At 41.4% G+C, this 16,663-nt stretch overlaps 1 protein-coding gene and 1 long non-coding RNA gene across 8 annotated transcripts in view; one reads left to right on the plus strand and one right to left on the minus strand.

Annotated features, from left to right (window-relative positions):
• fhod3b (formin homology 2 domain containing 3b) overlaps window positions 1-16,663 on the plus strand; it is an 88,666-nt gene that overhangs the window by 63,723 nt on the left and 8,280 nt on the right. For 2 of the 7 annotated variants that reach the window (XM_044207554.1, XM_044207555.1), the window contains exons 6-22: window positions 2,513-2,607; window positions 3,627-3,738; window positions 4,607-4,701; window positions 5,502-5,645; window positions 5,942-6,189; window positions 7,535-7,660; window positions 7,810-8,190; window positions 9,066-9,128; window positions 9,750-9,860; window positions 10,038-10,172; window positions 10,594-10,644; window positions 11,402-11,592; window positions 12,326-12,874; window positions 12,954-13,870; window positions 14,569-14,727; window positions 15,464-15,646; window positions 16,502-16,621. In XM_044207554.1, coding sequence (XP_044063489.1) covers window positions 2,513-2,607; window positions 3,627-3,738; window positions 4,607-4,701; window positions 5,502-5,645; window positions 5,942-6,189; window positions 7,535-7,660; window positions 7,810-8,190; window positions 9,066-9,128; window positions 9,750-9,860; window positions 10,038-10,172; window positions 10,594-10,644; window positions 11,402-11,592; window positions 12,326-12,874; window positions 12,954-13,870; window positions 14,569-14,727; window positions 15,464-15,646; window positions 16,502-16,621 — 3,680 coding nt within the window. The remainder of the gene's footprint in view (window positions 1-2,512; window positions 2,608-3,626; window positions 3,739-4,606; window positions 4,702-5,501; window positions 5,646-5,941; window positions 6,190-7,534; window positions 7,661-7,809; window positions 8,191-9,065; window positions 9,129-9,749; window positions 9,861-10,037; window positions 10,173-10,593; window positions 10,645-11,401; window positions 11,593-12,325; window positions 12,875-12,953; window positions 13,871-14,568; window positions 14,728-15,463; window positions 15,647-16,501; window positions 16,622-16,663) is intronic. The other 5 variants (XM_044207558.1, XM_044207559.1, XM_044207556.1 and 2 more) reach the window with 4 other exon arrangements.
• Window positions 5,281-7,523, minus strand: LOC122881402. The gene is made up of 2 exons (XR_006379155.1): window positions 7,339-7,523; window positions 5,281-6,148 (listed from the first exon to the last, which is right to left on the minus strand). It is a non-coding gene; the product is annotated as an uncharacterized LOC122881402 (long non-coding RNA).

The raw sequence follows: 16,663 nt of genomic DNA on the forward strand, positions 1-16,663 counted from the left end.
TGCAGTTTTAATGAATCTGAGTGAAAAGGTAATGATTGTGTGGTTTCTGGCGTGGTTCATAAGTGTTTGAATATCATATAATTTCTGTATCTTAACTGCTCACTATATTAAATTCACATATGATATAGACATTCATTCTGATGTTATTTTACTTGGCTACATGCTTAAGTAAAAAATCTTCTTATGATAACATGTCAGAATGATCTAAAAGTCATTTCATTTTGTGGTTGACTTTTGGGAACAATCAGTATCGTCTCATCTGTCAGCAGCTGAACATTCATGTTGTGTAATGACACTTTTAAAAGCCTCATTAAGGCCACCTATCTTTTCTCACCTCTGTTCTCAATGGACATTCCTCAAAACCTCACCAGGGCAGATACTGTACACAGGTGCACACAAGAGATAAAAGTCTGTGCTGTGATGATACTGCGGGTCAGACAACGGCTACCAATTTGAAAAGAAGCTTGTGGCTCATTACTCATCCAGCAAAAGTCATAGCTGTTTGTGTCTGTGTAAAAATAATTACAGTGAATAGTTATTTAAGCCACTTTATACATGCTAGTTAGATCTTTTTGGTAAACAGTATACCATACCGTAGGAATCCATTCTGGACCAGCTGTACGTCATGTCATTGCTGCTGTCACTCATCTGTCAGCAGTGGTCCCATACAAAGTGGGGGAGTTACATGAGAGGGTGATACTCTGGCCCATGCTGACTGAGGGGGTTAATCATGTTTTCATAAACACACTGATGTGGTTTGCTTTGATTTGCCATATTGTCCCCGCTGCTGACTGTTGTGACACACGGCTCTGAGCTCGCAGCAGGAGAGGACTGTTAGGAATGCTCTGGCCTGACATGTTGTAAGTAATTAACCCTGACTGATAAAAGATGAACTACTGCTGCTGCTGCAGCAGTGGGCCATCAGCACGTACATACACACACACGCACACACACTCTTACACAACATGCACACACAGCAGCTGAACGTGGGAATTTTGGCTTATCTACAGCATATTCACAATTTGCATGCCCCTCTAGAGAAGAGGGGAGGAAAAATATATGACAGAAGCTGCATCCTCTCATCATAGCATGTCATAATAAACTGTTTTAAAGGGAAGGGAAGATTCAATGGTACTCTTTTAAGCTCTCAGTACGTCTGTTTAAGTATTTTATCTAGTTGTTGGTCTAAGATTAAACTCTGCTTGTTCTTATGTTATTTCTTCCTAGATTTTTATAGTTCAAAACACCTGGTGTGTCAGCCTTTGCAGCCCATGAAGAGTTCTCCAGCTACTCATACATCTCTGAACTTGATCAGTATAAGATCATCACCTTTTGTCATGTTTGAAAAAGACAGGAATTTTTCACTGAAATGTCCTTAGGTATTACCCCCCAAAACCATAGCTTCTGCCAAAAAATTGTCAAACAGGCCTTCCAACAATGTTCCACTTTCAATATGTTCACATGTTTATGCTTCAGCTTTTTCCCTCGTATCAGCTAATGTATCACCTAAAGTTGCAGTGAGTTCAAGCTGAGCTCATCCAGTTGCTGTGGTCTTCTGTGTAAATGCATTAACTTCCTGTCTGTGGATGGCCACATTTAAATGGAGCTTTTGTCTGTTCCACTCCTGTCCAGTGGTTTTTGTCTCCCTTCCCCCATCTCCTTCTTTAACAGAAGCCCTACACTTTTGCTGCCCCCCATTGAGATCCCTGGGCTCTTATTATGTTCTTATTTATGTATCCTGTTACAGATGGAAGTCATGTCAGCATCCACTGAGGCACTCTGCTCAAATATTTTCCTTCCAGTCGAGTCCACTGACTTGAGGGATGAGTGGGCGAGTGCTGTTTTTCTTATTAGGTCTTCAACTAATTGTTTTGATTTTTGAAAACGTTATCTCCTCAGCAGCTCCAGTTTGTATGTAAGGGCAGAGAAATACTATTAACCCTTTCTACTAACAATACACATTTGTGTGTATCTGTGTGGGTGCTTGTTTATACATGCATATGTGACTACCACAGGAGAAGATTCTTTGAAAAATCTATGTTTTTGGTCATAAACATATTATAAGGTTCTGTTTACAGACTTATAGGGTGGGCTAAAGTCATTATGTCAGTGTACACAGGTAGTTTTATCTAAGTGGTCTCTCTTAATAATGTTATTTTTCAATTTTCAAACATCATTATCATTATTTACACAAACACTTCACAATTAGCTAAAAACAAAGATAGAGAAAGATAGAGTTTTAGGATTTCTCTAGGACTCTAAAGCCTACCAGGTAAGAATTTTGTGGGTTAAGTTTCACCTGCTTTGCAAAGAAAGGGTCCTACTGAGATTTGTGTTCAAAACATACATCAAACATTTAGAGCAAGCATTTACTTAGTCTTCTACTTCTTTTAGCTGCTGAGCAGGACAATAATTATCAGTTTTTAGTTAAAAGAAGCAAAAAACAAAACTGAAATGGCAGATGATTAACCAAACCCCATCTCTTTCTTTGTCTCTCTCTCCCTCTTTCCAGCTCTTGGTCAGATAATGCTGTATGTGGATGGGATGAATGGCCTCATATATCACAATGAAACGGTCCAGTGGCTTTACACCCTGGTCGGATCCAAGGTAAAGAATATGACCTTTAATTTACACAAGACCTCTGCCACAGCCACACAGTAGATATTCTGTAAAATCAACTCAGCAACCACATCTGTGCTCTGACAAAATTGTAATACTCACATGCTCTGAAATGTCATACCTCACTGCTTTGTCAACATGGAAGCAAACCCCCCTGTCATCATGTCCACCTCAGCCCTCTAGTGGCCAGATTTCGACATGTGCAGCTTATTTGCAGCAGATGAGAGAACTACGTCGACTCTCCTCTCTTTCCCCACTCTTTTCTGTTCTTACTAATTACTTTTCTGCCTTCCTGTGTAAATATTGAAATAATATTTGGCATCCACCTTGCTTTCTTTAATCAAAACCCTGTCTTCCCAATCATTTCATATGGCGCATTTCCATTGTCAATAGTCATTTTGACCATGATCATTGGGGTGTTGCTTGTCCTGTCCTAGTGCTGATGTGGCAGCTGTTCAGAAGTGTTAAATTAACTCTGACGGTTTTATCATCACTGACATGATGTTGATTTTCACTCTCAAGCAAATTAACAATGACAACTTTTGCTGTATATCAGGCCAATTATTCCCCTCTCCAATAGTTTTCTCTCTCCTTTTCACATTTTTGTAGGAGTGTAAATTTTGACTGTTAGTAGGCTGCTTCAGACTCTTTTCACTGTTTGTTATAAGCCAGTTTCCGATTATAGTCATTTTTACCTTTATACCTTACCTTTATTTCTGTAGTATTTGAGTACAGAACAGTATGTTCCCATGAGCCGTTAAATGTCTATTTAATATTGCCTCAATGTCACACAAGGTTCTTATCAAACCTCTCAAGACGGTTCAGACAGGAAAAGCTTTTGTACGACGGCCTGGCGCATACTCTGTGTCATGTTGATCCATGTGTTTGAACAAAAACATTAAGTTTACACTTTAAATTAAATGGATTGTGTGTTATGTGCTTGGATTTAGGGGCTGGTGTCTCATTGTGATTTCTGTGTTAGCTGTTACCTTTTTCTCTTTGTGTAGTTCCGTCTTGTGGTGAAGACAGCCCTAAAGCTGCTGCTGGTATTTGTGGAGTACACAGAGTCTAACGCCGCGCTGCTCATAAAGGCTGTGATTGTTGTGGATGCCAAAAGAGGTAAGAGCCCAGGTTAACCAGCCAGCAGTTTAATTAGCATGGTGAACAAACTGGTACACCCAAAATAAACTGTCAAAACACTGACTGATTGGTTGTCAGTTGTCCACCTCAAAATGACTCAGACATGTTATATATGCAGATAAGGAATTTAAGGCAAAACTCTACAGATGCACATTTTTAAGTCAATATCAAAATTCCAATTTCAGGTAGATTCTTTCTTCACTTTCACTAATCAAGCCAGCCACGGTTGCGGTAGTGCTGCTCAGCTGACCACAGCTCACAGTCTCCTGATACACAATAGTCAGATCAGTAGTCCTGAGCAGCTCACAAGCCATGCATGGAACGAGGCTTATTGAGAAAGACTGCAACTCCTGTCTGCAGTGAGGTTCAGTTACCTTCCGCTCTAAAGGCACATTGTACTGTGGTTTACAACAGGGGCCTAAGCATCAGCGTTGCAGGGGTCAGGTATCCCTCTGTCTCAGCTCAGTTTTATCCTGTCACTTCTGCTGTTACGTAAGAAGACTAAACCTGATCCCTCTCCTGATGAGAAGGAGATGGACTTGACCCTTGTGGCTGAGACGCAGGGCTGCTTCTTTCTCACTGGAGATCAAGTCGCGCCTGCACTATTTTGCCACTGCCACTTTTCTGAAGGAAGACTGCTATGACTGCATTTCTCCTACTGGAGCTATGAGATAACAAAACTTTTTGGTTTTGATTCCTGCATCCTGGTGGAGCTGCAAGGATGAGGATTAGTTAAGACTTTATTATGATCTAGTGCTTATGTAAAAATACAGGTAGCTGTGTCTTGCTGTGTTTTGGGAGTTTGTCTTGTCAAATACAATGTGCTGCATGCCTTTTGCTGCTGCAGGCACAAAACTGTGGTCAAACATCATGGAGATCCTGGATGAGAAGGATGGAGTGGATACAGAGCTGCTGGTGTATGCGATGACACTCATCAATAAGGTCAGTGATTGTATACCACCTAGGGCTAGCAACTAGCAGCATACCAATGACTTCTGTAACAGGGTCTGCTCCTTTACAGTATTTTCTTCTTTCTGGGTCTCTATCTTTCAAACCCCTTTTACACATTGTATGAAAATTGAATCCACATCTGTGTTTCTTATCTGGTTAAGGAGAAAAGTCTGTTAATGTGAGGTATAAATGCTCACAGCACAGCAGCATTGTTTCCAAAGATGTGATCAGATCTGTCAGGCCACTTTGTCAGCTATTCTGTATGTTGTGATTGCATTTGACAAAGCATCACCCAGATGAAAACATAAAGACTGTCAAGCTTTCCAAAGGACTCCAGTACAATCTGTCCCATTATCCCTCCTTTTTCTCCCCCTTATTAAGTGAAGGAGTCACTGTAATAGTTTACAGCAGCAGCAACAAAAGAGTCCTAAAAATGTACCTTCATTAAAAATAAGTATGGATTGTACTGTATCATGTATATAATGAACCTGCCCTGCTTTTCATTGAGCACAAGGAAAATTTGATCTAATTACACTGGAGTCAAAATACAGACATTATAAGGGCATTAAATAGTACTGATTGAAGTTTATTTATATAGCATACAGATTACATTTCAATACAAGATTTAAACAAAACGGCTTCAGAAGTAATTTTACTCCCTTTTTGTCTCTCAGGTGATCCTTCTTTATAGTTCCAATTTATTTTTTTCTCGCACAGTTAATCTAAAATATTGCAGAGACAAGGTTAGAACTCTTACCATATTTTTTTTATTGAATGCGTTTGTGTTTCAGACTCTGGCAGGCCTCCCAGACCAGGACTCATACTATGACATGGTGGACTTTCTGGAGGAGCAGGGCATCGAAGCCATGGCCCAGAGACACCTGAGCAGGAAAGGCACTGACCTCGACCTCGTAGAACAGTTCAACATTTACGAGGTGAGGAAGCCTTCACTGCCCACAGTATCACATAACCAGCCTTAATGTTAATAGGCATGTGTGTCTCATAATAGGTTGTAGGTTACATGACTTCTCACGTACTCATACAGCAGCCAGAAATTAAGTCTTTATGAACAACAAACATACATTTTATTTATCCATGAGCATTTTTCTATTGTGATGTGAGCCAAATAAACAAGTGGAATGTGACTTTAATTTTTGAGATTTTTGACCCTTTTCATATTTTTTGGAATACAGTTTATTTACTCAGTTTCTCTGTAATTTCTTTGATCCAGATGACTCTCCGCCATGAGGACGGAGACGATGAAACCCAGTTGCCTCCCAGTGGCCGCAAGGACCGCCGACGGGCCAGTGTTGGTGGTACTAACGAGAGGCGTGGCCTGGAGAGAAGACGCAGCCGGAGACATTCGCTGCAGAATAGCAGAGGCCATGCTTCTGCCCCAGCATCACCCTGCAGCCCTCATACTCATGCAAGCAGCTTCCTGCCATTCGGTGGCCAACGTGTTGAAGACATCAGTGAAAGGTGAGGCAGGGGGAGGACAAAGAGAAATGGGAAAAGTTTAAGATATTCAAGAGAAGAAAAGAAACTTTATCCTTGCCTCCATTTTAACTTGAACTTGGTCTGATTCTGGTTTTAAAAGGTTCAGCAAGGAGGGTTTGTTTTGATCTTGTATATTTTAAACCCTGAGAGATAGCTGCAAGTGTTGTAATATATTTCGGTGTTGGAGAGATGTGTCTATAAGCAGAGAATTTAATTATATAGTAATTTAAAGAAAGGCAAAGAGACCGTAGCTGGAAAGTGACATTTAAATTAATTTTCCCACTGTCAAAGACATACTCCTGCCACTGATGGAAATAGGAAGCTTCTGTAAACATATGATATGAGCTATCTGCTCTCTGTCAAGTCATGCTTCCTTCAGTGAGAGTGCATTGAACATGAACTCCACAATGCCATCTGTTTTATATACAACAAACCTTTGTGACTACACAAACTCAGAGAAACCACAACTGGTGATTCGGGCAAGAAGCAAATTTCAATCTTGTTTAATTGTGCAGTAGCTTGGACTCTGCCCTATAAAAGCACAAGAAAAACTTGCCAGACAGTTCCTTTTTATAGAAATTATGTTAACCCTTTATTCCACTTTTTATTATAGAACCTACATCAGAAGACAAAAACTAGGCTTGAATTATTGTCTTTCCTAGTTCCACATAATTCAGTCCCCTATCATTAATAACAAGTGTTTTTAAAGTAGCATATGTACTAATATTCCAAGTTGCACTCAGGTCTTTAGGTATACTTAAATTCAGTCCAGAATGTCATATGATACCAGCCTAGCTTCTTCCAGTTCACCACAGGAAATTCAAGCCGCCTTTGAAGATCACCATTTTCCATATTGCTAATGAAATCCAGACAACCAAGAGGGATCCAAGAAGCCATCTGGCCACAGACTCCTGTATAACGATGTATCCCAGACTATCAGTTCAAACACACAAGATATCTCCTACAGCCCTAACACTTGTTATTGAACTGAATCTTTTTCTCCTCAATTAAAATCACTAGATGTTTTAGATTGAAGTCATTTTTTTGTATTAATGCTGCCAAATTGCACTTGAATGTAGTTGTGTTGCCTGTACATATCCATTTCTAACATTTTGAAACATTTTTACTAACCTTCTCGTACATCTTTCAATGGTTATCTCTCTCAGCAAGCATGTTTTCAGTGTTTGTCATTTCTGTGTGTTGTCTCTCCCGAGCCTTCCTCTGCTGTCTGTGTTTTCACATTGTCTCTGTCCAATTTCTCTTCCCTCTTGCCTGCCTACACTCTCCCTTTCCTCCTTTCAACCCTCGACCCCTCCTCTCACCACAGAGAAGAGGAAGAGGAAGAAGAGGAGGAAGAGGAGGGGGAAGGAGAGGAGGAGGAGGAGGAGGACGAGGAACAGGCAGATGATGAAAGTCATCCAGTCACTGAGTCCTCTAGACAGGGCACTCACAGGTATTTTTGGCCAACTGGTTTCCCAAGCGTGATACAGTTTCCCCTTTTTCCTCATGCAGTATCTCCCTTTTTTTTTTTTCCCATTTGAAAATGTGATTATTTTCTTTATTCCCTTTGGACTCCTACTCTCTTGTATTTTGTCATCCTAGTGTGGCTCCAGCTGTAGCAGACACTCCTAACATGTGTCTGAACTTAAAGTGTATGGCCAACATCCTCCCTAAAGCCAGTGACCCTGAAGGGCAGAGAAAATATCTCAGCGTCAAGACCAGGACGTCTTCTCCTGTGTCCGTCGCACCTAAAAAGAGGACCTTTAGTCCTTGGTGTGTTCCTCCCCAGCCACCTGACTGTGTCTTCCCCGTTGCTCTGAGTAGAGTGCCAGGCTCTGCACACCTTCAGTGTCAGTCTACCCCAACCTCAGCCCCCTTCCCTCTCCCCCAACCTCTCCCTCCGTCCCCTGACTTGAACCAGAGCCAGGTGTCTATTGCGGCCAAGGAGAGTGAGAAGGGCCAGGACAGACAAAGGCACTACAGGTAGAGGGCAGAAGCTACAGTTCATCTACTTGTGTTACATCCAGACCATTACGTCTCACAAAGTGGAAACACACTGTCTTCCCCATCACTGGTGTCTGTGTCTCTTTGTAGCTCACTGTACACTCAGCAAAGACACCTGCAAGCACCACAAGACTAAAGCACTTATAGTAATTCTAAATTTTAAAATATTTTCTTTTCTGGAAAATTAGGTTATTTGTGTTGGACATGCTGTAGCTTAGTTCCACTCTACCTCTGTCATCCTTAAAAAATGTTTTCTTGATATTTTCCCATCAGATGTGATTTATGTTGCATCTGTCATCTCCAAAGACATACTGTACCAGAATAAGTCATAATTACTTCCTTTTCTCAGTTGCTGGAAATTATTATTTTGCAGAACATTTACTACTCATCTTTCTTTCATTGTGGCTCTGCACCACAGTTAATCCATAACAAGTCAATAAATTAATTCAAACCATTAAGGAATTCAAAATATTAGCATGAGTCACATCTGTCTCTTAGTTGTTCATGTTTCTGCAGAGAGAGCACAGCAGTTCCTCAGCGTGTACCCATGGTGCCATCTAAGCAAGTGATTCCCTGTTCTCAATGCAGTGGACAATAAAAAGTGAAAGCCTCTAAAACAGCTTTATTTATTAGAATGTACAGTAGCTTTACTGCCTTTTAAATAGCACACTGAATCGGTAAGACAGACAAAGACATTGTCTTGCCCCTGTCGGCTCTGTTGTTGTGTGGTCTTGCAGCCCTACTTCCTCTGACTACTGTCTCTCTATCTTGTTTGTGTGACTAACATTTAAATCTTTTATCTTTGGAGTGTCTGACCTGACTGTTACTCTCTTTTTTCTCACTTCCATCTTCAGTCTGACAGACATAAACAACTCTCCTACATCTTACTCAGCTAGCAAGCCCTGCTGGGCTGAAAGGTAAGGCCAGGTCAACAGGTCAAGTGTAACAAGAGTGTGCAGGGACACGATGTATAATGGCTCTGAGGTTTTGTGATTTGCATTAAGAAGTGCACATAATGCAGTCTACCTGAAAGTTTTGTAGTTGAGAACAACACTAATAGTTGAACCCCTCTATGTTTCCAGTGATTGTTTCTGACATCTTTGTTAACTTTTTTTATTCACACACAATGTGTTGTGCAACTGTTCTAGGACAAAATGTGCACGATTTGGCTATTGGATTCAACGCAGCAATTACAAGGCCTCTAAGAAAAGAGTAGGTCTGATGAAAAGATCAATTTATGAAAGATTGCCCCCATGTACATTCATGGATGAGCAATGCACCTGCAGGTACCCGTCAAAGTTTGATAGCATGGCTGTCCTCACTGGAAAGCTGTTCAGATGCCTACGGAGAAGTGCTTAAGAACACTGTTCTCTTACTCAACACAGTCATATCTCAGTGTAAATTGTCCAGCAGTATGACATTGGAATTCACATTGCAACCCATAACAGATTCTTGAAGTGATGTCCAACCTTCGTCTTCTGTCTTTCAGTGGAAAATGTCTTAGGAGAGAAGCATTTATTTTCCCCTTCTTTTAACAGAATCAGTGCCAATGACACACCATACCCTGGCAGGCACCAGGCTCCTACATCGCCCATCCATCGCTTCACTAGTTCAGCAACCTCCACACCAGACTCCAAACCGGTCGACAGGTGGGCATCTCAACTTTTCCACAGCTAATGCAGAACATTCTGTGGCTGATTAAATGTAACTCACCCCATATGTAAAGCTCCTATTTGAACAAATGTACAAATACCTAAATCAAAACGCAAACCAATCACTCCATTTTTATAATGTTATCACATTTGTTCTTTGTCTTTGGCATGTAGACCTGGTATAGGGGGCTTGCTGACTTCATCGTACAGACAGCATCAGGAGTCTCTGGCTGCTGAGAGAGAGAGGAGACGCGTGGAAAGAGAGGAGCGTCTGCAGAGAATCGAAAGAGAAGAGAGGAACCGCTTCAAGTTAGTCTCACCTTACGAATCAGACAAATCACTGCATGACTTCATGTCAGAGGGAATATATTATTTCTGTACTTTGTACCATAGGCAGCTGTACAGCCAATAAAGACATGTTGGCATGTGTAATTCTTAGAAATAGGTGGCTGCAGTCTCGACTCAGGAGAGATATTCACAAATGATGAATGTCTGATAAAAGCTGGACTGTCTTTCTTTTTGAGGATCATTAGATATACTGAATCATGGCAGGAGGAGTCTGCAAAAGCATATGTTCTGCTCAGGTGTCTTGTCTTAGCTTTCTTTTCACTTACCATATCATTTTCAGTTAAGCAATAATCAGATTTATAATAAAATATTAATTTCTACATACTATGAACACTGGTCCTAAATTGTCTCTTCTGGCTCTGCTTGTGTCGTTCTATCTCAGTCGAGATTATGTAGACAAGAGGGAAGAAGCAAGACACGCCAGAGAGGAGAGGTGAGTTTACTTTATTTCATGGGTTCACGTGGCTCCACAATAATGCTGCAGTTGTGAAGATAGATCAAACAACAGAGGAGGTTTGTGAATGCTTTGAGATCCTATTTTAAAATTGATAGCAGATGAAAAGTCAGTTGCACCCAGCCTTCAGGCTTAATTATAGGTGCCAGAGCCCCTTTAGGCCTGCTCACCATTAAGACGTCCTAAAGTTAACAGGACAAGTGTGTAATTGTGTTTTGGCATGGATGTGCTCCGGTTATCTCCATCTGGTCGTGTCTGTGTGTGAGTGTGTGCGCAATATAATTCATAGCTCATTCTTATGCCCTCGTCTTTTTCACCCCTGTGAACTGAAACATGCATCTTGTTGAATTTTAAAGAAAACGTGTGAACTGAGATCAGTAAACACTAGCCAAAAATGTTAAACAGTACTTTGGCAACTTTAACAAAAGAAGGACGTCATTTATTCACACATTTTGAATTTATTAATTTCTTTGAAGGCTTGTTATAAAATGAGGATGGTATAAATTTCTCTACCCTTAAAAGACAATGTAAACATCACTAAAACTTGAGTAACATTTTCACAACCGTCATTTAGGGGCTGAAAATAAAGCTAAACAATACCAGTTTGCATTCCTTTGCATGTGTGTTTCTATCTGATTATACCACAACTATCAAATGGCTGAGCTGAGATCTAAACAGCTATTAACATTTAAACCAAAGTGTGCAGTCATCTGAAAGCTACATTTCATTATTGCAGGTACAAGGCTGTGGAGAGGCTAGCTGCAGAGGAGTTTGAGCGGGAGCGCCCCAGAGTACCAACAAGAGGACGGACAGAGATCACTTTGTGTTTGAGTCCCAACCCTGCCAGCCGCTCAGCATCCCGCTGTGCCACACCTTCATCCATTATCTCACAGGAAGACACCGTCGCCGCTGCACACCAGACGTCGGGTAAATGGTGTTCGCCAGCCATTTATTCCTCATTAGTGCCGAGCGATATGAACATTAATGGACTGTAATGTTGGCTTGCAGAGCTGGCAGAGACGGGTGATTATTGCACAGAAATTAGATTCAGCTGTACTTCTGTTGAAAGACGTTATTGAGAGTAACTACTTGATTCTAGAAATACATATCAAAATGTGTAATTGAAACAGGGATATTGTAGGATACAGATATTTTGAGTGTGTGTGTGTGTGTGTGTCTAAAGAGGGTGAGGTGCATATACACAAATATCTAAATTACCTACTTTTGAAATGGTTTTAATGAGGTTCTGATTAAACAGCCTCAGTGATTTGAAGGTCATTTGTCATAGCTGCAATCAAAAAAGGCTTGTTGCTTTTATAAAATACATATTCTTCTTTAGTGACTAATAAAATTCAAATTGAACTGTTTTTTTTTTTTTTCAGAAGTTGTAAAGCACTCTCTCTCAGCCACTCATGTTGTGTTTTACAGTCCTGTTGTATGGTCATGAGCCATGGTAACAGAATTTGATGATTGCTTTGTGAATTACTTCTACAGTCTGAAAATTGAGTTTAGACAATCTCTCAGTGCTATTAAGGATATGTCAGGAAGCAATTTAAAGCTGTTTTAATTATAAACAAAGAATGTTTCTGAAGACTATCAGATAATATAAAGGCCCATAGCTGAAGTACTTTTTTCCACGTTGTTTTGATTTCTCTTCCAGGAACAGAACATATCTCAGAGCCAAACCTTGACCCACAGACCAGGACCAAAAGTCCAGCGCCAGAGTTAACAGTATCAGAACCTTCCCCCACACCTCCCTCCGAGCCAGACAAGCAGACTGAGACAGAGTCGCCTGCAGAGACAGAGGATGTTGCTGAGACTCAGCCTGACCAGAATGTAGTGGCAGAGCCAGCGTCAGATGAACAGTCAGGCATGGAGAAAGAAGAGAGGCAGGAGCAGGAGAAACCTGAGGAACAGAAACAGTGCACGGATGAAGTAGTAGTAGAAGAGCAGGTAGAAGAAGCAGAGGTAGCAGATGTAGCAAAGGTGGGAGAGCCAGTTGTGGAGGCGAATGTCGAGTTAGAGGAGTTTGAGAAAGAGCAGCCAACGGAAAGGGATGTAGAAGACAGTGTACTGCTGAGCGAGAAGGAGAGACAGAACGAGGAAGTGAATGAAAAGGACAACTGCTCTGCGTCTAGTATCTCCTCTACGAGTAGCACTCTGGAGAGGGAGGAGCGGGAGGAGAAACTCACCAATGACATTGAAACAGGTATGATTGCCGCTCATTTTATTCACTTACTTTGATAATCAACTATGTATATTTCTCTCAATGTCAATTGTTTCAACAGGCCAATGGACCCAGTGCATTAAAGATGGCGATGTGAACGACCAGTGCAACAAAATACTCAACAACAAGCGCTTCATGCTGGACATGCTCTATGCTCAGAAGACAACTAGCAAGGATGAAGGGAATGTAGCAGAAATGGAGAAAGAAAAATGTAAATGTGAGGAGGTAGAGGTCAGTGACTCCTCTGTGGCTAGCTTGGCCAGCAGGATCTCCACACTGGAGGCTCACAGACAGGCCAGAGAAGAAAATGTGAAGAAAATGGAGGTGGGACATCTGGACAACCAGGGCAGTGTCCGAGCAGTGGCGGAGAAGTTTGGAGATTTGGTCAAAGGCCTAACGTCTCCTCCTGAGGTTGAGGCCTCAAAAGAGCAGCAGCAGACTGACAAATCATCAACAGCTGCCTCATCAACCTTACCCCCTAAGAAAGAGTCGGACTATATCTGGGATCAGCTGATGGCCACACCCAGGGAGCTGCGGATCAAAGAAATGGACTTCACAGACCTGAGGGATGAGGATGACATGGACATTGTAGATATGGACAGTGTGATGGGGTCAGGTGACCTCATACCACCACCTCCCCCTCCGCTATGCAATGCTGCCCTGCCACCACCCCCGCCCCTGTTTGGGTGCCCCCCTCCTCCTCCCATCCTTGGCAAAATGATGCCCCCACCCCCACCATTCATGGCCCCTATCCCTCCGCCCTCCCCTCAGCTGGGTCGAGGGGAGATGCCTCTCTTCCAAAAGAAGAAGAAGACCATCCGTCTCTTCTGGAACGAGGTGCGTCCCGTGGACTGGCAGTGTAAGAGTCATAAATTCTGCAAGGAGTCCCTCTGGTCCAAACTGGAGCCAATTAAACTGGACACATCCAAGCTGGAGCAGCTGTTTGAGTCCAAATCCAAGGAGCTGTCTGTCACGAAGGTAATTTGGTGTTGTACTGCTGTTACATTAGAAGCAGGCAGTATTACTATATACTTTTGGAGAAAGCAGATTTATTTTGCAGTCCTGATTTGCCTTGGTTTCTCTCCCATAGCTCAGGATTTCTTGCTATCTGAAACCATATTAGAAAGAATGATTTTGTGAGTTTAGTGGTAAATTTGACCAGACTACTGTCACCCTGGGTGTCTCACATAAATGAAAATGCACAGGGTAAAGTAAGCATTTAAAATTGGTGAAATCCTTCTCAATGTAAGTGAGAGGGAAGAGACCATCACACGACACAGATAGGCCCAAACAGACATGAATTGGAAGGTTTATTTTAATGACGCCTCCTGTAGCACCACCCTTAGGTCAAACTGTCAAATTTCCACTGATAATATCTCAGTAATATCTTCATGTTCCCCAGAGGAAGATCCCTTTGAATTATGTCAGTAGCACAGCACTTAAGCCATCATTCCCACTTGTACGCGACAAGATATTAGAAAATCCCATGTGAGTGTCTTACTGCAACATGTTCTATGTCACATCTTCATTTTGTGATAAAGGCTGATAGGCCAGATGTGATTTTACACATACTTTATGTAGTTAAACCATTAAGAACTGCTTCCACTACTCAAGATACATGATCTAATATGCAACACTTAAGCCTGATTTCGGATTATGTTTTGTATCACTCATAGAAAGCAGCTGTTGATGGTAAACGACAAGAAATCATAGTCCTGGATTCAAAACGCAGCAATGCTATAAACATCGGCTTGACTGTCTTACCTCCTCCCCGCACCATCAAGACAGCTATCCTCAACTTTGATGAGTACGCACTGAACAAGGAAGGCATTGAGGTAAGCATTTTTAAAGACTTAAGTTTAAGACGCATACTGTATCTAAATTGGTTCTGCATATTATGGTCTTGTCCATCAAATAAAAACCCATTCAAGCTCACTAGGTTCAAAATAAACGTTTTCTTGAATGATATTTACTCAGCACACCAAAATACACCGATGGATTTCCCCAAAAAAGAGAGATTTAACTCAAATAGATGGGATGGCCCACAATACTGACATATAATGTGAATTTCTTGCTTTTTGGCTGTTCTCATGTAATTAATCACAGCGGTGATTAAAGGTTAGCTCCACAGCCATATTTTCAGCTTGTTATAAAAACCATACTATAGACTTTTGAGGGACTTCACATCAGCAGATAATGATTAATGTTGCATCCCTTTGGTATTATATAACCTGTAGTTTTCAGAGCTCCACCTTGAGTTCATTCTCAGCACAGAGGAGTATTCCCTTCCACCTTTTGTCTCTGGAGATACTTTCAGTCAAACAACAAAAGCTAGGTTGAAAGTTCAGATGTCAAACGGGTTTGTGGGAAAAATTGGAAACATCTCGGATAAACAGAGCTAGAAATGTCAGAATAATTTTTTTTCCTCTCCCTCCCTATGATTTACCTTCTGACATATTATGTCAAAATTCTACTCCGGCATTGAAAAACATTTAATATGTTGACTTGATGAATGATCCAATAAGCCTGTTCCTTTCTCTTCCCCTCCTCTTGTTTCTTCCTCCCTCTTAGAAAATCCTGACAATGATCCCCACAGAGGAGGAGAAGCAGAGGATCCAGGAGGCTCAGCTGGTCAACCCTGATATTCCTCTGGGCAGTGCTGAACAGTTCCTTCTCACCCTCTCTTCCATCACAGAGCTGTCTGCTCGCCTGCAGCTGTGGGCATTCAAGATGGACTATGAGCTTATTGAGAAGGTCAGACACATTCCTGTTCACTTTAATCACACGCAGATAGATCACATTTTGGGAAGTTACAGAAGTAAAACAATAAATAACTTATTTTCTTCTATACAGTTTTTTTTTTTTTTGGCTTTGTGAATTAAAGGAATAGTTGGACATTTCAGAAAATTCACTTACAGTATATGCCTTGTTGCTGAGAGTTAGTTGAGAACATCAATACTAATATCATGTCTGTATGGTGAATACGAAGCTACAGCCAGAAGCCGCTTAGCTTAGCTTAGCATAAAGACTGGAAACAGAAGCAAACAGCTAGCCTGGTAACAACAAGTTAACAAAATCTGTTTACCAACACCTCTAAATCTCACTAAAACTAAACAATTTAGTGTTTCATGGGGGGTTATGTGCGGGACTATTTTTTATCCAGCCGCAGTGACTATAGACATAGCCAGGCTAGCTGTCTCCCCCTGTTTCCAGTCTTTATACTAAGCTAACCGACTGCTAGCTGTAGCTTCATATTTCCCGTACAGACATTAGAGTGGTATTAATCTTCTCATCTAACGCTCTGCAAGAAAGTGAAAAAGCATTTTTCCAACATTTTGAACTATTTAAAAGAGTCTTTAAAAGAACTTTCCACCGATTCAGCATTGCACTCCTATAACGTTGTCAGAGTCATGTCAGTTTTTTGGGGTTTTTTAAAGGATCAAAACCGATACAGCCCATCCTGAGATATCATCTTTTTTATTCCACACATTCTTTATCAAAACCTGGCGCCTACATCAAAGACGAGCAGAATTAATTGCCAGAAACATGAACAGGCAAGGATAGTTGTGCAGGCATGTGCTTCATGCCTGCATTTTCATGCTCTTTTAGGAAGTGGCAGAGCCCCTGCAGGACCTGAAGGAAGGGATGGATCAGTTAGAGAAAAACAAGACACTCCGCTACATCTTGACCACGTTGCTAGCCATAGGCAACTTCCTCAACAGCACTAATGTGAGTAACCCTCAAGACATGTATGGCTTAGAGGTTCCTCTT

Source organism: Siniperca chuatsi, linkage group LG9 (assembly GCF_020085105.1).
Source record: "Siniperca chuatsi isolate FFG_IHB_CAS linkage group LG9, ASM2008510v1, whole genome shotgun sequence".
NCBI lineage: Eukaryota > Metazoa > Chordata > Actinopteri > Centrarchiformes > Sinipercidae > Siniperca > Siniperca chuatsi.